This window comes from Phoenix dactylifera, chromosome 8 (genome assembly GCF_009389715.1).
Source record: "Phoenix dactylifera cultivar Barhee BC4 chromosome 8, palm_55x_up_171113_PBpolish2nd_filt_p, whole genome shotgun sequence".
Lineage (NCBI taxonomy): Eukaryota > Viridiplantae > Streptophyta > Magnoliopsida > Arecales > Arecaceae > Phoenix > Phoenix dactylifera.
Window position 1 is genome coordinate 29,615,115 of NC_052399.1, and position 24,315 is coordinate 29,639,429.

The 24,315-nt window shown below is 43.0% G+C and overlaps 5 protein-coding genes across 10 annotated transcripts in view; 3 read left to right on the forward strand and 2 right to left on the reverse strand.

Annotated features, from left to right (window-relative positions):
- The window catches only part of LOC103704979 (isoleucine--tRNA ligase, chloroplastic/mitochondrial), a 30,880-nt gene extending 25,583 nt beyond the window's left edge, over window positions 1-5,297 (forward strand). For 4 of the 6 annotated variants that reach the window (XM_017842230.3, XM_017842228.3, XM_039129482.1 and 1 more), the window contains exons 20-22: window positions 3,024-3,273; window positions 4,466-4,645; window positions 4,733-5,297. In XM_017842230.3, the coding sequence (XP_017697719.2) occupies window positions 3,024-3,273; window positions 4,466-4,645; window positions 4,733-4,975 (673 nt within the window). In that variant the 3' untranslated portion in view covers window positions 4,976-5,297. The other 2 variants (XM_026803790.2, XM_026803788.2) reach the window with 2 other exon arrangements.
- Window positions 5,298-7,075: 1,778 nt separating this feature from the next.
- LOC103704974 (protein GAMETE EXPRESSED 1) lies at window positions 7,076-10,905 on the forward strand. The gene is made up of 8 exons (XM_039129484.1): window positions 7,076-7,421; window positions 8,379-8,904; window positions 8,997-9,584; window positions 9,669-9,795; window positions 9,864-10,050; window positions 10,137-10,293; window positions 10,394-10,467; window positions 10,547-10,905. The coding sequence occupies exons 2-8, from the start codon at window positions 8,432-8,434 to the stop codon at window positions 10,741-10,743; spliced, it is 1,803 nt and encodes a 600-aa protein (XP_038985412.1). The 5' UTR covers window positions 7,076-7,421; window positions 8,379-8,431; the 3' UTR covers window positions 10,744-10,905.
- A 1,072-nt stretch (window positions 10,906-11,977) lies between these two features.
- Window positions 11,978-14,356, forward strand: LOC103704972 (pentatricopeptide repeat-containing protein At1g08070, chloroplastic-like). The gene is made up of 2 exons (XM_008788515.3): window positions 11,978-13,932; window positions 14,043-14,356. The coding sequence occupies exon 1, from the start codon at window positions 12,006-12,008 to the stop codon at window positions 13,842-13,844; it is 1,839 nt and encodes a 612-aa protein (XP_008786737.2). The 5' UTR covers window positions 11,978-12,005; the 3' UTR covers window positions 13,845-13,932; window positions 14,043-14,356.
- Window positions 14,357-20,483: 6,127 nt separating this feature from the next.
- On the reverse strand, window positions 20,484-21,074 carry LOC120111755. The gene has a single exon (XM_039129645.1). It carries the CDS (start codon window positions 21,072-21,074, stop codon window positions 20,484-20,486), a length of 591 nt encoding a protein of 196 aa, XP_038985573.1.
- Window positions 21,075-22,313: 1,239 nt separating this feature from the next.
- LOC120111756 lies at window positions 22,314-23,213 on the reverse strand. The gene has a single exon (XM_039129646.1). It carries the CDS (start codon window positions 23,211-23,213, stop codon window positions 22,314-22,316), a length of 900 nt encoding a protein of 299 aa, XP_038985574.1.
- Window positions 23,214-24,315: the final 1,102 nt, after the last annotated feature.

Here is a 24,315-nt window from a genome sequence, read left to right on the forward strand (position 1 = left end):
AAATACTTCAGAATTATGTAATATGTTCTACTAATTTTTCATAATTTTTGGTATTAATTATATATTTTTAATTATTTTTTAAATTTAAAAATAATTTTTAAATATAAATATTTTAAAAATTAATTTCAGCTCGGATTCATGTAGAACCTAACAATGGATGCTATATATATTTTTTTAGACTTGTGGGCATGCATCAAAGTCTACTAATTTTTCAAGTTTTTTCAAATTTAGGCCAATGCCACTATGCGCATGATCGCATCAAAAATTGAATAAATGGACACCAAATTTTGCTGGAGAGTAGCTTGCATGCCTCTAAATATGCTTCTGATTTTACAATTTTTTTAATTTTATTTTTTTTTTTATTTTTAATCCAAAAATATATTTTTAATTTTCAAAAATGATATATAAACCAAAAATTAAAATTTTTTATGTCATCGTGTAGATTATCCATGGATCTACAACATATCATAAAATCAAGCCCAAATTAAAAATTTTGGTATACTCTCTCCTTATTTTGTAAATTTTTAGCTATTTTTTGAAGTTAAAAAAAGAGAGAATGAGATAGGAGAGAGAAAGCACGTCTTATTTAGGCTTGGATCTTCCTACAATCGCGCTGAGTCGGTATGATTTTGCAAATTGGAAGAAAAGGAGAGCCATTTAGACTTTAAAGTATAAACCAAACAGAGAAGATGTTAGGAAGGCATTCGGCCTTTCCTGCACCTTTTAACAAAAAGAAAAGAAAGGGGGAGGGGACCCGGTTCCAAATCAGGTCGACTCGGTGCGAACTGGACAGTTCCACCGAGTTCGAATGGAACCAGCCTGTTCCGTATGGTTTCAGCCTTTTTCGGCCTGTTCTAGTCGGTTCGGAACTCGTTCCAGCCGGTTCGGGGCTAGAACTGAATTTAATAGACGAATCGATCCGGTACTCCACCGGATCGGCTCGGTACGAGCCGAACCGGTCGGTTTGGTCTGGTTTGGCCTACCTTGGCTCTAAGCTTTTTACTTACAAATCCATGCTTCTATATGATGCTAGTTTGTGTTAGTTTTCCAGTAATAGTTATTTAAGTAGCCTAGTCTACGTGACAGGATTATATTTGTAGACATTTATATATCATTTGACTTAAGATGCTACAAGGAAAAGTAAATGTTCATTCCCTCTAGAAAGAAATTAAAACCACATAGGATGCGTTAAGGATCAGGTTTTCCTTGGTTTTGTTAGCATGCTTTTGCCATTCTTGTCCAACAATGTAATGCATCTTACCATGTGTATTTGTGCTGCTTTTAGACATGGTACAATGCAATACAGATACCATATGGGGCCTAACTAACATGAGCACTGGCCAACAGGACTTCTTTAAAATTTCACTAGTTATTAGACATTGATCCATTTTCATGTAAATGTGAAGTCCAAAGTTGTTTGTGTCTATAATGTCATTAACAATATTAAAAAAATTGAATTGTGTGTAACTATTGTAGAAGAATTTTCAAGGCGTCTATCTGAACAAGAATTTTTTAAAAAAAATCCACACGAATTCAAGACAGTCCACCCGCATATTCTTTGCAGTATCTCTAGATATTTCATGTTTGAATTTCATGAGTTTCTTTTTTCTAATTATCTTGTAACAAAAAGTATGTTGAGAAAGTATGTGAGGATATTATTATAGTTTACTACATCACTATTATGATCGTTTGGTGGGATATGAGCTGGTTCATTTTGTCTCTAATCTCCTGCACCTTTTTCTGCGGGATCTACTCAGTTTTTCATAAACCATTGTTTGTTGAGGGGCATTGGAGATGTACTTTCCTCTAAGTTATTTTAGTGACTATTTTGTTATCCCATGATTTGCATTGACATCTTAACACTTCTGCAACTATTCATTGACACCTCTCTCTATGAGTTGCATGATGAAGGTCAACTCATTAGCTGATGAAATCACTCTTAAGATCTGATTCCAACTCTTAACATGGAGGCGTCTCCTAACTTTGACCAGGGATCTGGCCTGCACAGAAAGAGAGAGGATGATGGAGTCATCCTTGACCAGGGATCAGTAGAACGATCAAGGAATTATTACATAGAGGCTGTCTGAACGCATCCTTGACCATCACTTTCTGATATCTTGCAATAACGGAGATGGAAAAGTTGCTTTCTTGTTATAAGATTAACAGCTAAAATTGATTGGCTGCATGCACCAATTGAGATACTTGTTTGGCTAGCCACTGGGAGAACACTTTGCTTGCTGACAATAATCATCTGTTCCCCTATATAGCTCCTGCAGCGATTTCTATTGGCAGCTAAAAGCTTGCATAAAGCCTTGTAGGTGTATTACCTGAAGATAACTTATGATTGCCCTGCTTGCTTTTTGGAGGCCCCCTTCATGTCAATATTGTCAAATGGGGTCCCTTCCCCTAGCCTCTTGCAAATCCTCCTAGGTTACTAAATAAGTAATTTTTCCAATGCAAGTTGTTTTACTTTCATTTGGTTTGGTGGGATTTAGAATTGTCGTTACTTGCTTGGAACACTAATACTGGTTAAGATAAAGAAATGAAGTAACTAATCAACTATACTAGCAACATGCTATTAATCTACTGAGCATATCTCTCAAACAGCAAGGCCATTCTTCCTGTCTGGTTGCGTTGTTGAACCAACAAATGATTTGCTATCAAGTAAGTTCTCTCAGCAAGCTTGCGGTGAGATGTCCTAGTTTAAGAATGTCATGGGGCAGATTAGTTAAATAGGGTAATTTACAGCGCTGAGTATTGCTGGTGACCATCAAAGATTTTCTCATAATTAATTGCTATAGAAATCATCCTTGTTGTTTGACAGCCCATCTGTACCTTAGCTACTATTTGTTGTTGTTAAATTGTCAGAAAGGAAACCTATTATCATCCCTGAGTCTGTTTCTGATATTGGCTAAAGGTGGTTACTGAAACATCGTTTCATCATAACCATGGTATTTATTTTGTTGATATGCTTACTGGCTTATAATTTGGTGTTGTTATTTTTGAAATGGGCACCTTTTCAGAGGTACAAGCAGTTACACAAGGAGGAGTTGCCAAACGATTCTTGCAGCACATCTTCTTTCCATTGTTAGGGTGATTGCTCCAATTTTGCCACACTTGGCTGAGGATGTTTGGCAAAACCTTCCCTTTGGCTATGTGAAAGAGGATGGTTCTGTTGCCAAATTCGTTTTTGAGCTAAAATGGCCAGGTGTAAATGAAAAATGGCTTGCAATGCCAGCTGACGATGTTGATTTCTGGAGGATAATTCTTGAGGTATGCGGATATTTCTTTAACATCATACTCGAATGCCTAAGGGCTCTAATTCTTTATTTTCATTTTTTTGTTCTATTTTATCAGGGAGCTTCTGTTTAACTAAAAAACCATAGTCAACAATTTGTTTGTACGGTCATTACCTAGATATTTATATCATAGACTATGATAGGAATAATTGATCCACATTTTCTATGCCTTCACCAGTGCATAATCTACTTGTCTCTAATCATATGTTAGAATATGAAATTTTTTTGCTGGTGCAAAGTGCATCGCTGATCATTCCTTCCTGGGATTAATTTTCTTGTGTTGTGAAGCTGATCAGAGTTTACCAATTGTTTTATTTAAACCGAAGATTAGGGCATAATTTCCATTATATGGAGCTCCTAGAATATGAATACCTTGTTATAGAAGATAACTTTCCTCTTATAATATTCTGCTCATAGGATATTTTATATTGCTAAATACTGACTTCGGTCAGCTTGTGATACTAGAAATAGTGATTTTGAGGTTTAGAACTTTCTTTAAATATTATCTTATGTAGTGGCCATTTTAACTTGTGAACCAAATTAAAGATTGTTTCTTGCCATTTAGCTACAGGTGCCACATAGGAGAGGCACTATCCCAATAAGACTAGTACCCAAAAAAAGAACCATGATACATTAAATTGATGCTGATACGATGACAGCCAGAAGTGACTTTGTTAGACCATAAAGGATAAAGCCTTCCCAATGGATGACAATTGTAGTGTTATAACCTAGCTGGTAAAACTTCGACGGTTTGGCACCATATATTTTATCAAAGGTCAGCTAGGTCTAAAGATGTCATATATAGCAACCCGTGTGCAAGTTATTGTTCAAGTGCTTAAGTTACCTTTTTTTTCTGGTTCTCTCAGTTGTGTAAGATTTGCAGAAAACTGTCAAGTATGCGTTTTAGCAATTATAATTGCGGGAGAATAATAAACACCAGGATGTAGTGAATTAGGATTAGTATGATGCGGGAAAACTCTTAAGACTCGTGAAAAGGAGGATTTTTCATATATTCCCCAACAAATGTGCAAAAAATTTTAAAAAAATGGATATAATATTTTGAACTTACTATCAGAACACAAGAGATGTTGCGCTCAACATACTTTTAAGATCATTACAATACCATTGTCAAAGCTTTTTCTGATGTTAAACTTATCATTGATCAGTTGAGATCAGAGGTGAATAAAGTTTTAGAGAATGCTCGAACTGGTAAGCTGATTGGTTCCAGCTTGGAAGCAAAAGTGTATCTTCATGCATCAGATGGCGCCACAGCAACCAGACTACAGGAAATGTGTACTGCCATAAATGATGCAGATGCTCTTCATAGGATACTTATAACATCTCAGGTAGGAAGACCTTAACACCATTTGTTTGCTCTCTCACCATTGTTCATCGGTCTTGAAAAACTATACATATCTGATGGGTTCTTTCAGGTTGAGATTTTGAGTTCACTAGACAATGAATTGGTCACAAGTATACCATATTCTGGTAGATATACAGATAAGAGGACAGGTGAAATATGGATAGGTGCGACTCGGGCCGGTGGTATGAAGTGTGAGAGATGCTGGAATTATTCACCACAAGTTGGTTCATTTGTCGAGCACCCTACTCTTTGCGCTCGTTGCTTCAGTGTAATTGATGTACAACCACTTCCTGCCGCCGCCGGAGTCAGTTGAGTCTTCACAAAGGTGAAGGGTGAAGGTTCTGCAATCTTGTGGTGTGTTAGACTTCCTCCAGTGACATCACGTATGCAGTAGAGTTCGTTTCTGTGCCCCTGAATCATCTGATTTGGAAAATATTCATTTTTTTGAATCACAATAATTTTTTTAGTGCTATAGGTAGAAAAGGAAAAAATTTTGATTGTTGGTTTACCATGTAGCTGAATGGGATTCAGTTAAGGTATATTTTTCCCAATAGATATGGAAATTCTTTTGGATTTATGTATTGATCATTTGCAATATTTATCAAGATTATAAAGGTTCTTTAAGTTTGACAACAGACTTGGTTGTATATTTATTTATTACGAGCTATTTATGTTTTAGCATGTTTTCTGTGCATTTTTCAAAAGTAAATGTCTTCCCTTAATATGTTTTCCAATGGGCCGAGGCCTCCATTCTTGCCATCATAAGCCTCATCAGGTAAAATCCAACATGAAGTCCAGGCTTGGTGACCCCCCACCTCCTCTCTCTCTCTCTCCCCCTGTACAGATAATTTTTATAGAAATCGTTAGTTGTTATTTTTTAATGAAGAATACTTAAAAGATATCAGAAATAAAAAAATAATTATATTTTTATGGGTAAGAATGATGAAATTATCAGCATACATAAAATGATAGCTATCATCCTAGCAGTACTTCTCTACCTTTTTTCTATGTGTTTGGAAGCAGCACTGATGACGTAAAGCTGATTGTAATCTTTTGATCATTAATATTAGAACTAACTAGTAGTGGCATTGACGTCTGGATTCTATTTTATTCCTTAATTTTCTTTGGATCATGCTTATAGAAGATGTGGATATACCTAGATTTAGACTAGGAGTGGTCTTTCTATCAATTTCTTCATGTTTTCTCTGATAAGCTTAAATACAAACATAGTCTTCTACCTTTATACGTTTTTCCCTCCTTTACTAGCGTGGAGCATACTCGCTCTTCTCTGGCTCACTTGCTGAGAGCAGGCACGGAGGCTCTATTTTTATATGTTTGGACAATTTCATGCTTGTGCCTGTGTGATCTTCTATTTTTTGATTTTGTTGGCCGCATTCATACCCGTCACGCGTGAGCTGCTGTTGTAAAAAAAAAAAAGAGAAGAAGAAGAAGAAGAAGAAGAAGAAGAAGAAGAAGAAGAAGAAAAAAGAGGATATGGAATAGCTTCCTAAATGCCTTCATGCTGCAGTTTGGGTTGAGGATTTTTTGTTAGTCAGGATACGGTAGGGTCAAGTTTATTTACCTTAAATTTAAATACAGTGAAAATAGGGGCAGAGCTTTGACTGGACTTAAATCATGAGGCTAGAATACTATTTAGAAATTGAAACAATATATATATCAGATTTTTGAGACATGATTTCGAATAAATTTTTTAATAATTATTTTTAAATTGATTGTTTAAATTATTTCTGAAATTAGTTGATATGATTCATACAAATTCGACTTGTCAGCTTATATTAGGTTTACTATGAATTAAGTCTTAACAAATTGTTTAAATTAGGATCAAATGAATGGCCTGAAAGTTCTGCAGGTGAATATGGGTGGAGAGCTCTCGACCACTGCCGAATCGTTGTGTTTATTTGACCCAACCGGTTTCACCCCTAAGTCCACACGTGTGCAACCACACTAAACAGTGCTTTTCGTCACTATCAGGGTTGGGCCCATATCGGCCGTGAATCATATCTGAATTTAGATCCTTCTCTCATATTCAATAGCGTCGTGGCTTACCAAACGAAATTAGGCTACACCGTGACATGTACGTGGCCTTCAAATGTGCCTTGCCTGGCTTGAGCTCTTGAACTATGGAAATTAATATCGGATGAAGGAAATTTCATTGTCCTGTCTACTCTGACTAAAGGATTCGTAATAAAAATTGAAAGTTATTGATAAATATATAAATAACTTTTATTTTCTATTTTCTATTTATTTTTTAATTTGATTTTTATATTTTTTATTGTCTATATTAATATGTAAGCAGTCTAGATAATTTTTTTATCTTCCTTAATTCTAATTTTTTTGAGGAAGAAATTCTTTTTCTCACCCTGTTGATGGATTTGTGATCGCTAATCATGAATAGAGGTAGTGGCAAAAAAAATTTTTTTGCTATTACATTACCTGTCCTTTCGTGGGCGAGAGGAATTGAATTAAAAAATTAATTTATTTGATGTCACATAACCAGGGTTGTATCTTGCGCGCGAAGAAAGATTCACCTTTCTTCATACGAATCCACCGTGGGTCGCTTCTTGCACGGATCTCAAAGCGCTTCTAAATCTCAAAGAAGACCCTCTCGAGGCGCAACCCCGTGAACACCCGCTCATGAACGCGCCTCTTTGAAGAGATCCCCCCTCATGGCCATAAATAACTCTCCATAACCCGTCTTTTGGAACCCCAACCGCACCAGACTCGCGGCCAACCCAAAGGTCTCTCTCTCTTTCTCCTCTCTTTTTTTCTCTCTTCCAGATTTCTTCTCCTTGTCCATACCTCCATCAGGCTTCTCACCACTGATGACCAAAGAACTGGCTTTCTCTCTCTCTCTCTCTCTCTCTCTCAGTCTCTCTCATAAGTTGTGTTTAGTATTAGAATTCTTCTCTGATCCATGTGGAAACAAAGTCTAGTTTAGTCCAAGGATTAGTTATAAGTCTTTTTGGTTACTTAGGGTTCAAGTTTTCAGTGTGAGAGGAAGGGGAAGGAGTGGATATCATAAGAGGCCACCTCGTAAGGGAAGGCCTGGTTATTCTAATGGCCTTTCTAAGACTTGTCTTTTATGGCCGGCTAAGAATTACTTGCACTTTCTGTCTCTTCCCTTTTATTTTCGATGTTTTTAATGCTTTAATTCCCTCCTAATATGATAAAATCGAAAACTTTATGGTGCTTGAGTTGTATGATATTAGGAGACAGGGTTGATTTGGTTTGGCCTTAGATCTCTGGTTTCCAGGAATGGAAATAATTCTTTCAAAAATGGAAATAATTTTTATGGACATAAGAAAGCAGGTAAGTTGAGGTCCACCATAGACCAAGATTCATGACCACCATATTCTGCACATTAATGAAGATTTTAAAAAAAACAATATTCTCAAACACTTTGTTCAACCATCCGTATGATTATGATTTGTTCATGAATTACTATGATTATGAATTGCCCGTGAGCCTTCTTTCATTTTATCATAGTGATATCATCACTTGTTTCTCTTGGTGGTTGTGGTGGTTTTGCTGTTTGAGTCCTTACAATCCTAGAGAGATTTCCAAATGCCAACCTCGTGACTCTGCCTTAATTTTGACTAATGTTCGAGGAATTCCTTCAAATTATTTGCTTGCAAATGCTTAGTTTTTACAGGTTTTTGGGTGTAGTATTTACTTAATAATTTCGTGCTCTACAGGTTGAAATAATCATCAACAATCATACTTTCTCAATTCTGAAATTCTTTACCGCATGGGCAATAGATGCTACCTATTCCTACTTGTCTTGGTTTGTTTGTGCTCTAAGAGCCAGAGTTTTTCATGGCCCTTCTCTTCTTCTTCTGCAATTCCTCCCAGCCATGGTGGTCCGAAGAAGGAATTGTTCGGCACCAGAGCTGACTTCTCAATTGAAGCCATTGAAGACCCCAAGGGAATGAGATTAGTTGAGGATGCAAAGAAGAAACTGGTGACCTCCAACAGCTGTTGGCAAAATGCTTACCGAAATCTATTCTCTGGCTGTAAGGACATCATTGCTGATAAAGATAAGCGATCGAGGTTAGCGTGGCACCTCAGCGATTGCTTTCAGGAGGACTCTGGTAGGTCCAACTTCCCTACCTGTGATGCAGGGACTGCAATGATGAAATGTCTCAAGAAATTAGATGAATCCGAATATAACATCTACCTCCAGTTCTTCCTTGAGACCAATTCCATATGCCACCAATTACAGTTAAGTGTTTGCATTTAGTTATTTCCTACCAGTTTGCATGTCAAGTTATGGTATCAATTTCCTTACAGATAATTTGGTTTCATTTCCTCAGGACCGAAGCATTCAAGCATGATACAGAGAGGCTGATCAATGATCTTTCTGAATCAGCTCGATTTGCAGAGGATCAGTTAGTGATAATAGAAGAGAGATCAGAGAAGCTACTGCATGACTCCAAAAGAGTTCATGACTCATTGACTTCAATAGACCTCCAAACCCAAAATATTGCCCAAGCATCAAAGGATGTTGAAGCTCAGCTCCATGATGTGGAGAAGCACTCCGTGGCAATTATTGAGCAATCCAGGGGAATAGCTGAATCTCAGCTGGAAATACAAACAGGGTATTTGAGGATGAACGAGACTTTGGAGTCAGGCATGGCTCAGTTGCACAAATCCCACGAGAGTTTGGGTGACGGCTTGGCGAGATTGAGGGACGATGCTACAAAAATAGAGAGCGAGATAGAAGTCTTGAGGGAGTCCATGTCTTCTCGGATGCAAGATCTTCAGAGGAAGGCTAATGACATTGGAGAAGTGGCTGGCATGTCCTTGGAGAAACAGAAGCGACTCTTGGATGGACAGTCTCGGGCCATTGAAGGCCTTGATTTCCTTACAAGATCTCAATATGAAGCAATCAAAGAAAGCCGGTAAGATAATCTTAATTGGATTTGATGGAAATCTATGCTGTCAAGTTCTTCATTCGTTTTTTACTTCTATATGAACTTTGGTAGGGAAAATGTGGAAAAGCTGGCAGAACTTGGACACAGGCAGCAAAAGGAGCTACTTCGTAGACAAGAAGAAATCCAACAGGCTCATGATCGTCTACTCCAAAATTCGCAGTCGATACTGGCAGCTCAGGTACAGTATTCGAGTTAATCTTCTTTACATGCATAATATCTAATTAAATCCGTCGCTTGTATTCTCAGGAAGAGTTTGAATTAAAGCAAGCAAATATTTTTGCTGCTCTGGACAAGCTCTTTGCACTGCATAATGCCCTCTTGGTTGAATCCCGTTTCATCAAGTCATTCTTCTTCTACTCCTCTGTGATCTTTCTTCTCTACATGCTTACTAGTGCAAAGCAAACTTTTGGCATCAGAGCCCGCCTTTATCTAGGTATGCTTCTTCTACATGTGTACGTACCGTCTTCAGTCGAAATAAATCGATAGCGTCTTCTTTAGCTCTGATTTGTATTTTTCTAGGTCTCTGTATCACGTTTATGATCGAGATAGCTATAATTAGATTTGGAGAGGATGACTTCAATCGGCAAACGTGGATAATGTCCAAAATCTTTTTAGCTAGATCAACATTTTTAGTTGCTGCGGCTGTTCAAATCTTGCATTCCATCTTTACTTTCAGGTATGTAATTATTCTTCTTTTTGTATTTCGTTTCATACAATTAATGGTGGTAATGCTTAGGAGACCAATATCAGAAACATGTCTCTGTGATTCTTTTCAGAGACTATGAAGTATTAAACCATCAGTTGCTGCAAACATTGGTGGAGAAGGTTCATAATATGGAACAAAACTCAGGTTTGGAATGTCTTTTTTTTTCACATTTGACCATATGCCGCAACTTATAAGCTGATTTATAAATTCTCTTATTGGATAGGGAACAAATTCTTGTCTTATAGCATGGAGAGTGATACGGATTTAAGTCGATATTCATGGATAGATGAGGAATTGCCAGAAGATGTAGATGTCGATGTGGATCCCAATTATGCCTTGCCAGAAGAAGTCGCGGAAAATTCTATCACTACGACCTCAGTCAGCAGAAAATATGATCTTCGGCCACGTAGGTGTCGATGAAGCTTTTTTTTTTTTTTTTTGATGTAAAGGGAGGCAATATGTATAATGAGTCCTATCTCAAAAATATATAGCAATCTAAAAGAGTGCTATCGCAAAAAACATACAATAATCAATTTTTCTCCTGACTTGTAAAAATTTTATAAGAATGGTTTAGAACCATCATGATGATGCGTAATAATCTCTGGGTTGTTGACAATTTTGACTGGTTGGATCATAAAAAATATCAATATTATAATCTATTGGCACTGTTCCTGTGACAACCCGTGTTCTTACCAAAAAAAATATAAGCCGAAAAATATTGTTTAAGTTTATTGGCCTTGTATAAGCATCCAAGATTTATCCAATATATTCGACGTGAGACAAAACATACATATGCATGGTTGCTTGTACGCTCCCCCCATTTAATCTTTAGTGGCCTTGTTTAGTTGAAAGTAAATTTAGTCGCAACCACTACTTGTGGTCGGTCTAAATTAGTTCATCTCGTAGTGTCCTCGTATTCGCTTAAGCCATGAACCAAATTCACTCTAATATCATTTGTCACAACTTAATTGGTACCGAAAATCCACTTAGTGCATAATTGAGTGGGACTGAACACATGCTAACGTAGATTCTCACAGCACTGTCATATTATAAGATTCATTTTGCTTGATTTCATATGAGAGGTCCTCCATGGTGCATGTGTTGTATCGTAGAAGATTGTACAGTTGTGTATAGGTGTCATATCATCCATTTCATAGACGGATATATCATGTTTGGCATCGAATGTAATTGTTCAAGTTTCTGAGACGAGAAACAACCGTTTGTCTCTAAAATGGATGACATAGTGGCTATATAGGGGTGGCAATTGTAGCCGATCCATCGTATATCATATTTGACCCAACCTAAATAGAATGAGTTATACCCGACCCATTTAAACCCTAGGGTTGGTATGAGTTCCGGATAAAATATCAAAGTGGGTTCGGATTCGGTACGGATAATGGTATGTCCCTACTCAAACCCGATCCAGTATTATCTTAATCTAAATCCACCCTTCCAAAATTATAATTATTTTATAATATTTGTGTTTTCTTTTCCGATCCTATCAAACCCAACCCAAATCCGTACCATCTATTTCACCTTAAGCCGATCCGACCCTGCCATCCCTGGGAAAATAACAGCCGCTGTGACCGTCAACATTTTTTTCAGGTAACAAAAAACGACTTTTTAAAACTTGACTGCAGGAATTCGACGGTTGGCTTTGCCGCCACTGGCCATTTGGTAACATGTCCTCCATTTCTCCCGCCCTCCCGAAGCTCCAATGCAGCTCCTTCTCCTCCGACCAACGAGCCCTCTCCCTCCTCCTCCAGGGCCCCGTCAACCCCACCCACCTCCCCCAAATCCACGCCCGAATCTTCCGTCTCGGCGCCCACCACGACAACCTCATCGCCACACGCCTCATCGGACGCCTTCCCGCCCCCCTTGCCCTCCGCATTCTCTGCCTTCTCGATAAGCCCAGCATCTTCCCGTTTAACGCCGCCATCCGTGTCCTCTCCGATGCCGGTCTCCCCCTCCCTGCCCTCTCCCTCTTCAAGTCCCTCATGCTCCGCTCCCTTTCCCCCAATGATTTCACCTTCTCGTTCCTCCTCAAGGCCTGCACATCCTCCAAAGACGCTTACCACGTCCAGCAAATCCATTCCCATGTCGTCAAAACAGGGTTCGGTTCGAATTCTTATGTCCCCAATGGGCTTCTCTCTGCCTATGTAAAGGGTGCTGGGGATGTTGTATCGGCGCATAGATTGTTTGATGAAATGCCGGAGAGAAAGTTGGTTTGTTCCTGGACATGTTTGATTGCTGGATATGCTCAATCTGGGAGGTCGGAGGAAGCTCTGAAGCTTTTTCTGAGAATGGTCAAGGGGAATATGAAGTTGGAGGATGACACCATGGTAAGCACCCTGTCTGCATGTTCAAATCTCAAGACTGTAGATCTTGAGAAGTGGGTGGATATTTTCATGGAATTTGGTACTAGTATTCATAAGTTTTCATGTGATTCAGTCAACACTGTTCTTATTTATCTGTATGGAAGGTGGGGGAAGATTGAGACAGGCAGAGAATTATTTGATAGGATGATGGGGAGAGGAAGGGATAATATAAGCATTGTGGCATGGAATGCCATGATCGGTGGGTATGTCCAAAACAGTCTGCCGATTGAGGCTTTGGATCTTTTTCATAAAATGCTTTCTATTTCGAGACCCAAACCTAACCATGTTACGATTGTTAGCATGCTCTCAGCTTGTGCTTTAGTGGGTGATTTGGAACTTGGGAGATGGGCTCATGAATATGTGAAATTCAATGGTCGTAAAGGGGTTCTCGAATCAAATAGGATTCTAGCAACTGCTTTCATAGACATGTATTCCAAGTGTGGGAGTTTGGAGGAGGCTAAGAAGGTCTTCGATGGAATGGCCATGAAGGATGTCGTCTCTCTCAATGCCATGATCATGGGTCTTGCCACAAATGGTCAAGGAGAAGTGGTTCTGAGGCTCTTCTCTGAAATGGAGAAGTCTGGTGTCCAACCCAATGATGGGACTTTCTTGGGTTTACTGTGTGCATGCACCCATTCAGGATTGGTGGATGAAGGGCGCATGCTCTTCAAAGATATGTACCGGAAGTATTTAGTCACACCAAGTTTAGACCATTATGCCTCTTTTGTCAATCTCCTTGCACGGGCCAGCCATGTTGAAGAGGCTCTTGAGGTTGTTAAGAGCATGCCAATTCAGCCTAATGGCCTTGTGTGGGGAGCATTGCTAGGAGCATGCTTGGTTCATTCTAGAGTTGACATCGCTCAAGATGTAGCAAGAAAGCTTGTTGATGTGGACCCAGAAAACTCTGCTGGTTATGTTATGTTGTCTAATGCATATGCAAGCCATCATTGTTGGGGCAACATTGTCGAGTTGAGAGAATTGATGAAGATGAAAGGCGTCAGAAAGCAACCAGGTTGCAGTTGGATCAGTGTCAATGGAATTGTGCATGAATTTCAAGTGGGATCTATATCACACCCTCAATTAGAGAAGTTGCACTGTTTATTGGCTTCTTTGTCTCAGGAAATGAGATTGATGGGCTGTTAGATAGAAGAGTCTACCGAAGGTTGGGCACAAATGAGCATAGAAGTGGATTCACAGGGATGCTATCAACTCCAAAAGGAGTCTCCTTGGTGTGAGTTCTGTTCATGCAACTCATTCTACTTTAAAGTTCTTTTATTGTTAAATTTTTGCCATGCTTTGCAAAAATTACAACCTTTTTTCTTTTTGGATAAAAAATTTTAGGCCAACAAAATTCCTTTTGAACATCAACTTGCTTTTGAGAAAAGCTGGATTCCTAGACCCTGCAAATGCAAAGCTTCCTAACGATTATCTATATCCCACCGGCTTAGAGCCAAAATCCTCAGGGTATGTCAGTTTTGAGAATACTTATTCTGTGTATTTGCAAACTTAACTTAGTCTTATTTCTTCATTCATGGATCAGTGATTTGTGTGGATAAATGGCAATTCCTGATTAGATCAGGCTGATGCCAAGTTACTGTACCTTTTGACTGTACTGTTATTGCGTTTATCTAATAAAGTGCAGAATTTATTAGTCATAACTTTTAATTGATTGTTCCAAGTAAGCAGCCACAGAGAGACATGACATGAAAATAAGAGTTCACACTTTTATTACCACCAAATTTTTGGAAGATTGGGATTTCTCACTCGTATGATGTTCACCAAATTTAAGTTTCATAAGGAATAGTACTAATCTTTTGACTTTTTTCTTGGTATTTTGCAATTTATTCCAAACTTTATGATTGATTGCTCATTTGCAGCCTTACACATGATAACATTTTGTAACATATATTGACGGCCGGGTCTTATTACAAATAATTTTAAGAATTCATTATTAATTGAAATTTTTAAAAATTTTGGTGGTGTAAGTGTAAATATTGAAGTGTTTCTGCAATTTTCTCCCAAATTTTTATGCTGCTTAACTTCCACATAAAAACGTGTGCGGACTTTGGGAACCTGGAATCCATCGGCGCATAAAATTCTTATGCAAGGAAACATATCCGCATAGAACAAATATGCTGCTTATAAGTCACCAGAAACCGGAGAGTGCATAAACGTATTATGCGGATATTCATCAGCATAGCAAAAATATAAAGACAAGAGCCACCTGGTATCATTTCCCGCATAAAATTCTTCTGCCGATAAAGATCCGCATAGCAATAATAATATGAGCACTCTTGTAAACTATAGTCAACGGTTGCATAAACGTTTTACGCGGCCATTATGCCGCATACGAAATATATGCAGACACAAGCCGCATAATTGGATGGCGGTGCATAAACTTTCTATGGGGAAGCAATCCGCATAGAAAAAAATAGATGCGCACGTAGAATTAATATGCTGACATACAACCGCATAAAAGGTTATGCGTACAATATCATCTGCATAGCCATAATATGAGGACACCAGTCTACTCGTATTGATTCGCGCATAACCTTCTTATGCGGAAGAGAAACCGCATAGCAAAGATCATTTGCGGACAACCATCAGACGACGTGTGCATAAACGTTATACGCGGACAATTATGCCGCATAGGAACTGTATGCAGACATAAGGCACAATATGGAATACGGTGCATAACCGCATAATACAAATATGAGGAAACGGGCAATTAAAAATAGTTGCGCATAAAATTAATTCGCTGGCATGACCCGCATAAATTATTATATGCGGATAAAGAAATATAAGCAATTGTTATGCATAACCGTCTTATGCGGACGATGTTTCCGCATAAACATAATATAAGGACAGCACTCAAATCGGAACCTTTTGTGCATAAAAGCCTTATGCGGCCCAGGAACCGCATAGACAAGATAATATGCGGAGGCGAATATATGAAGACGACGAGCGCATAATATTTATATGCGGAATTGCACCGCATATGTAGAAGTGCGGACACGTGGCGAATGTTAGATCTTAGTGCATAGAATGTTTGTGCGGATGAGTGGCCACATAGGAAAAATACGAGGACATTCACTTTCCATTTAAATAACCGCCCGCATAAAATGCTTATGTTGACTTACGCCCACATAAAAACGTATGCGGCCACTAGACAACTGAGGAGAGTGCGTAGCATAAAATGCTTTATGCTGTTATAACGTCCGCATAATCAAAATATAATCAGCGGGACGTGGAAAGTGACGGAGCGTGCCGGCACGGGAGACCACGTGCGCTCAGCGCGGCGGCCGCCAGCTTTGGGCGCGGGGGCCACGTGCCGACTTATGAGACCGACACGACGGTTGATGGCGCGGAGGCTTCCATTCTCATGTCCGGACGCGACATTCGAGAAGCAGAGCGGCTTCCGGGTGCTTGGGATTACGAGTTACGTTTCTTTGATGACTCCTTCGCCCTTCCCTTTTGTTTTTTTCTCTTTTCTTTACTTTTATGTAAGGTGGTGGAAATAATCTCTTTACTATTAGCACGGAAATCTTGTGCTATCTGTGGACATCTACTACTGATTACGCTATATACGTCTCCGCACAAGCTTGTTATGAAAAAGGGAATAATCACTGTCATCCTTCCCTGAGTCAGGATCCATTAGAAAAGATGTATGTATTAATTATCATCCGCATGCATGGAGGCCTCTTTTGTTAAATACTCTTTACTAAATTATCTCATGCAGAAATTTTTGAAATTCAAACACATGTTTAGCTTCCATGCTTTTTGCATTATATAGAGAAATATAGTGATCTATAGATGTATATAATTATTCTAAACATGTAGGTTGTTATCTATTAATAAAGCATACTAATGATGGTTTACCAAACAAAAAGCTATGTCAATGATTTGTTGCTACATCCTTTCTCATATATATGAATCATATATCCTAAAGATAGAGAAAATATTTAGACACATCATTTCATCCTAGAATAAAGTTAAACTTTTAAATATTTTTTTTAAAATATATTTTAAAATATGGACTGAATTGTTTTTTATTGATACATTGCAACAAAAAAAAAGTTTATTATAAATATGCAGGTTGTTACCCATTGAGAAAGTATAGCAATGATGGTTTACCCAAGTCAAAAAAAAAAAAGAAAAAAAAAAAAGCAATGGTTAGTTTTTTTTTTTTTTTTTTTTTTTTTTTTTTTTTTTTTGGTAAAACGGCTACTCATTTCATATAAATCTAACGTGAGTACAACCAGCCATATCACGAGAAAGTAAAAGATACAAAGGATGAGGGGCATCTGAAGCCTCCGTCCAGAGAAAATCTCCAGAGTGCCGAGCAACAAAGGAGGCGACCCAGTCAGCGGACCTGTTCGCCTCCCTAAACACGTGACCAATCTGACAATCACCCATCAGCTGGATCATCCTGCGGGTCTCTCGGATGAGAGGGTGACCATCCCCAAACCGATCCGCCCCTCGGAGCCAGTCAATGACCACGGATGAGTCTCCCTCGAGGTAGACCCGCTCCACCCCCAAAACCTGCCATACATAAGATATGCCCTCCCACGCAGCCCGTAGCTCTGCACCGACCACAGTAAGACCTGGCGCCCGCCTACCACCTGCTGCTATCATCCTGCCCAGATGGTCCCTGATCACAAACCCAACACCTCCAGTCACACCATCCAGAGACCGACTCCCGTCGAAGTTTACTTTGAGATAGCCAAGGGGTGGGGGTACCCAAGAAACATGGGCAAACCGGGGCGCTGAAACAGCGTAAGGGGTACCCCAGATGTCCCTGGCAAACCCAGAAGAAAACCCAACGGAAGCCGCAATAACCTCCCTCGCGTGTAGCAACGCTCTATCCGCCACCGTCCTCGGATGCGACCTCCTCCCCTCAAACAGACCGGCATTCCTATCCAACCAGATATAGTAGGACAAGTATGCCACAAAAATCCCTGCCTCGACCAATCTAGGACTCCGCATGGATGCTCTCATCAGCTGAATCATATCCTGCACAGAAACCACCGAGTCGGGTAATGGAACCGGTGACCTCCTCCATATCTCCCGGGCTCTGGGACACTGCAAAAGGACATGCTCGGTCGACTCCTCGATAACCGTACACTCCTCACAGCACTGAGACATCATCATGCCACGTCGCACTAACAAGCTCCTCGTTGGAAGGCAACCCCAGGCCACCTTCCAAATAAATAACGCCACCCGAGATGAATCCGCAGCCTCCATATCCAACCAACCTCAATCTGGCGTGCTGGCTCCGACCTGACCAAGGCAAGAAGATCTCTAGCTCGAATCCGCGACCGTCCGGACGGCAACCACACTAGTCTGTCAACCCCTCCCCCAGAGGGAACCGGAAGAGCTAGAACCGACTCCGCCAGCTGCTCCCCAAAAACCTCCTGAATCAACTCCACTCTCCACCGTCCCCCCTCTGAAGACAACAAGTCACTGACCCTGGAGCCCGCTAATCTCGCCGAGTCCACCATAGTCGGCAACCGACAAAGCGGCAGCTCCGTCACCCAACTATCCTCCAGCACATCAACAGAGCTTCCGTCACCTATGATCCATCTGATCTCCGGAAGCACCAGCATGGCTCTAGCACACATCTCCCTCCAAACCGGGGAATGGTGCCGACCACCCCGCACCCCGGGAACCAAGTCGCCATACTTGGCCCTCATCAATGAGGACCACAAGCTCTCAGGCTCGAGCACAAATCTCGCCGCATGTCTAGCCACTAAGGCCTCCCGCCTCGCTACCAGAGACTGCACCCCCAAACCTCCAAGACTAGTCGGCTGGCATACAACATCCCAAGCCATCAGGTGGACCCCACCTCTACCACTGTGCCTTCCCCAGATAAAGTTCCTAAATAACTGCTCCAGGGACCTCAGAACAGTAACTGGAATAATGGCATTGGAAAGCAGATAAATGGGAATAGAGGAAAGAACTGAACGAACCAGAGTGATCCTACCCATCATAGATAAAGAGTGCATCTGCCAACCCTCCAATCTGCGCCTGATACTGAGCTCCAAGAAAGTACAATCCCCGCGTCGTAACCGCTGGCCCGAAAGAGGGACCCCCAAATAAACCATCTTGCCCACCTGCGCACCCACTCCCAGGATCTCCAATATAGGGCGCCTCACCGCCTCCTTGGTCTTCGGGCTAAAAGTAACAGCAGACTTGGCCAAATTGACCTGCTGACCCGAAGCTGCACAATAATCCCGAAGAATCTGACAAATAACCCGGGCCGCCTGCCGCGACGACCTGGCAAGAAGCAAGCAGTCATCAGCAAAAAGCAGGTGGGATATCGGGGCAGCCCCCACCGTCGGTCTATAAACCTCCAACTCCTGAGCCGCCACTGCCTGGTGTAGGAGTCTGGACAACGCATCTGCACAGAGAATGAATAAAAGAGGAGATAGAGGGCAGCCCTGACGTAACCCCCCCGAAGACACAAAGAAGTGGGACGGTGAGCCATTCACCAAGATAGCAAAAGAAGGAACACGGACACAGCCCATCACCCACCTGATCCAAGTCTCATGAAAACCAAATGCCTGCAGGGACTGCTGCAAAAAATCCCACCGAACCCTATCATAGGCCCTCTCCATATCAAGCTTGATCCCCATCAAGCTCCTCCTCATCGGAGCCCTGTCAAGATCAAACATAAACTCCTGGGCAATCATCACATTATCCGAGATACTCCGCCCCTCCAAAAAAGCTCCCTGCTCCGGACTAATAAGCCTAGGAAGAACCTCCCTCAACCTAGCGGCAAGAATCCTCGCTATAGCCTTGTACAGAGTAGTACAAAGGCTAATCGGGACGAAAATGGCTCGGCTCCGTAGCATCCTGCCGCTTCGGTATCAGAGTGATGAAGGTCCTCTGCCAGTCTGCTGCCATCACTGCTGTACTGAAGAACTGCTGTATGGCTGCCGTCACATCGCGCCCAACAACCATCCAATATCTCTGAAAAAACAAGGGTGGGAAGCCATCCGGCCCAGGGGCCTTGTCCCCCTTGAGGGACCACACCGCCTCTCTAATCTCCCTCTCCGTCACCGATCTAATCAGAGCTACTGTCTCCTCCTGTGACACCCTGCCCACTGGCGGAGGTATAGCTGCTAGGCTCCCAACAGTAGACTGCTCTGTCCACCTGGCCCTGAAAAAACTCTCCATAATCCTCTGGATCATCTCCGGATCCTCCGACAGCTGCCCCTCCTCATCCCGGAGGACTCTAATCCTGTTCTGGTGCCTCCTGATAACCGTCGCCTGATGAAAAAACCTCGTATTTCTGTCCCCCTCCACAATCCACTGTACCCTCGATTTCTGTCTCCAGAATGTCTCCTGCTGTCTGAGTAGACCGTCATGCAGGGCCAATAAGGATCGGAGGTCCCCCAGCTCCTCCTCCGCAAGGCCCCCCTGATCCTCCTGGGCGTGTAACCTGGCTATGGCCCCCTCTGACTCCTCTATCCTCCTGAGGATATCTCCCACCTCCTCACGATTCCACCTCCTCAGACGTCTTCTTGTTAGCTCCAATCTCCGGGACACCCGATACATCGCATCTCCTCTCACCTGAGCACTCCATGCCTCCCTCACCACCTCCCATGACCGTGGATAACAGAGCCAAATTTTTTCAAATCTAAAAGGGGCATGAACTGGAAAGTAGGAATCTGTACTCACCAGTATTGGATTGTGGTCCGACGCAATCCTGGGCAGATGGCTCACATGATGGTCCGGAAAGGTCTGAATCCACCCAGCGGTCGCGCAGGCTCTATCAAGTCACTCCCATACTCTAGCTTGGCCCTGCTGATTGTTGCACCATGTGAACTTAGACCCAGAAAACCCCAAGTCAATCAATCCATTCGAGGTCAGAAAGTCCTGGAACTCCATGACCTTCCTCTCAAATGTGAAAGGCCTCCCCCCCCTCTTCTCCTGAGGATCAACAATACAGTTAAAATCACCAGCCATCAACATAGGGTACCCCTGACTAATCAACTGAGAGGCCTCATCCCACAGTATCCGTCTCTCCCTGAAGTCAGTACTGGCATACACCGCAGAAAGCACCCATGAACCTCCACTACCCTCCGAGATCACCATAACCACCTCCTGAGAACACACATGGAACACATCCAAACTACAAGCACCCTGCATCCACGTAACAATGATACCACCCGACAAACCGCTAGACTCCACAGCATAAAAGCCCCACGATCGAGGTATCGCCCTCCTGGCCTTCTGAAGGCTCCTCCCAGATAAACGGGTCTCAAGCAGTACACAAATCTCCGGTCTATGCAACTGCACAATCCTCCGAAAGGCCGGGGCAAAAGAAGGCTTCCCCGCGCCACGACAGTTCCATAAGATAACCTTCATTGGGCACCCAAGGATGCATCACAACCCCCTACCCCGGGATTGCAATCATGGAACACCACCTCCTCCATAGCACCAACCTTCTCCAACTTTGCAAGACTCGCCCCTTTAGCTGCTGCCAACAGCTGATTCACAATACCCTGCCGATCCATCCCGAAGCCCGGTTGTGCTAATTGGCACGGAGAGTCCCCGGCAACTTCACCATTTTCCACAGGCCCCTCCAACAGCCCACCTCCTGGAAGAGACTTGGTACCGCCCACAACTTCACTGGCGACCTGTTTCCCGGCACCCAGCATCTTCACAACACCAGAGAGACCTCCCTCCTCCCGAGCCAGGTGAGCCGGAAAAGCCTGTGAAGACGTTTTGGAGCTGCCGGCTCGGTTCACCTGCTCACTACTGTCACCGGACTCCCGGTTCCCCACTCGATCCAACCGACCCTCCTTGCCGGTCGCCTCGACCGGAGCCATCATCCCCAATTCCGAGAGCTTCGCCGCAGCCGAGATAGCACGATTTAGCTTCGTCGAAGGGGCCATCACACCACGCCGGACATGCTCGCCACCACCCCTAGACTCACACTCCGCCCGCGGAGGTCGGAGACGAGCCGCCGAGAGGGGAGGAGGGGAGCTCTTGCTCCTGCGTCGGAAGTCAAGCTCCGACCGCGCCTTCGCCGTTGGCAGAGGACGGGTCCCCCCGACGGAGAAGACCGGCCCTTTCAAACCCTTGCCTCCCGTACCCAGAGCCCGACTTGGGCTTCTGGAGCGCTTCCTCGGGCTCGGGCCCAATCCGTCGAGGCACTGCATCGCTGAGGGGCCTGGCCTGTCCACAGCCCGGTCCGACACACCATCCAGCCCACAAACACCCTGGCCCGCCTCCAAGTTAAGACACGGGTTGAGTCGGCTCGGACCAGCGCCATCGACCTGGGTGGGTTGACTCGGGCCCGCCCTACCCTTGCCCGCCCCGGCCGCCGTGACGTCCTTCTCCGGAGTCCTCCGCCGGGCAACCTTCGATGGCATCTGCCAAGCTTCCAGGTCGATCGGGGAGACCGAAGAACCCGACCCATCCCCCATTCCACCCTTACCGGAACAAGGAGGAGTGGCCGTCGAGATCGGCCGGGACCCGGACCCAGCCATCTCCTTCTTCCGCGGCATCTTTTTGGCCGGCCGTTGTTGCCAAATGCGATTGGTAACCAACCACGGGCCAAAGGCCGATGGTTCCTCCGGGACAGGACCACCGGTATTCACTTCAACCTCCGGGAGATCCGCCCCGATACCTTCCTTCTCCTTCCCTCGGTCCACTGCCGGTTCCGCCTCGCCACCCCACCGAGGACGGATAACCGCACTCCGACGACGAGTGCCCAATCCGCCCACACCTCGAGCAAGGAGCAGGGAGGTTCTCATAGATAAACCCCTGCCAAAAGGTCTCCTCGGCACCCCCATATTTCCCCCTAACCAGGATACCCGGCTTGAGAGGATTCGAAACATTTAGCTCCACCTTCACCCTAGCAAAGCCATACCGTCCCCCCTGCTCCGTGAAGCCGTCCACGGCCAAGGGATTTCCGGCGCTGGCCGCTATCCTAAGTATGGTCTCCCTTCTCCAATAATCCAGGGGCAGTCGTGGTAGACGCAACCAGACGACCACCCGATCAATACCCCCAACGCCGGGCACAAAATTGGGTCGCCAACGCTCCATTGCCAGAAGTTGGCCTGCCACCGACCATGGACCGTTCTTCAGAGCGGCCTCACGATCCTCCTCCTTGGCGAACCGGACGGCGATGAAGCCATCCATCAACGAGAAACACTCCACGTTATAGTCCAAACGACCTACCCGTTTGAACTCCCTGGCCACCCAGTCAATCGGAACAGGCCTCCCCAAGCTCCTCACAATGACGGTCGTGCTTTGCCATTCCGCTCGACTCCCCTCCAGCTCTTCCTCAGGAACGTCCACCACCTCGGCCGACGTACTCCGCAGCATTTCCAAAACCCGAGGGGGCATCCGGTGACTCGTCCACGCCGACTGCCGAGGGACTCCCTTCGCAACCTCCGCCCAGGAGCGAGACTTCGGTGCAGTCCCGACACCCCGCGAAGCCTGACCACCCTCCTTCCCCGTCTCCGGCTGAGCAGCGTCCCCCCCACCAGCCTCCATAGTTTCCGGCTGAACAGTGACCCCTCCCAGGTGTTTGGGGAAAAGCCCCAACCACCGCACGGAGTTTGGCGCACCTGGGCACACTTCCCGAGACACTCACTCTCTCTCCTCACTCACTCACTCTCTCTCCTCCGAAGCACTCTCTCTCCTCACTAAAGCAATGGTTAGTTGCTACGACCTTTTATCTTACATATGAAGTATCCTAAAGTTAGATAAAATATTTGAACACGTCACCTCCTTCTAGAATAAAGTTAAATAACCAAATAAAGTTAAACAACTAGTTGCTGGCTTACGGAGAAATATATGTTTTCAAAGTACTCAGCCATTGACGCTACCAAGTCAATATCATAAAATCTCCACCTACAATCCATGATATAATAATATTTCTTGTCAATCAAGCTAGCTGCCTTCGCTTGATCCATAAATCACCATTCTTGAGCTCTCCTTTCATCCTGTAATTTTAGATGAAGGTTGTCAAACAAAGACCTTTTTTATATATTAAAAATGTAAATTATTTGCAATCACTGAATGCTAGAAACTTGCTTGTCCTCTGATGTGACAAGCCTTTTTAATGATTAAAGTAAATTATTCAATTACCTTTCACTCACATGATCAAAGATGAGTGTGTGGAGGCAATGATAGATGATTAAAAATATAAGTTGCTTTAAACTTGTTTATTGAACAACCTATATTAAAACAACACTATAACTATTTTATTCCACCAATCATCCCCATCTTTATCATTCTGAAATATATTTAATTGAACCACACATTACAAGCCTCACCTAACTCCCCTAAATCTGCTATTATTAAAAACTATTTTTTATATATACCATATTATTTTGCACCAATTAAAACTTAGCACAAAATTACAATGCATTCTTCCTCGCATAATAGGCCGTAAAGCCATACTATTCAGCTCCTACACATCAGCTCTAGAGCCATCGCGAATAAAATGCTGTAACTGAGGTCAATGAAGATGCAGATTAGGTAACTGCTATTTTGAAGTATTTTGTGGGTTGGAAAAAAGGGTTTAGGACACTCTAAAATTTATTATTTTTTAATTTTATTAGAAGTATCGTATGGAGCACCTCATTTTAGT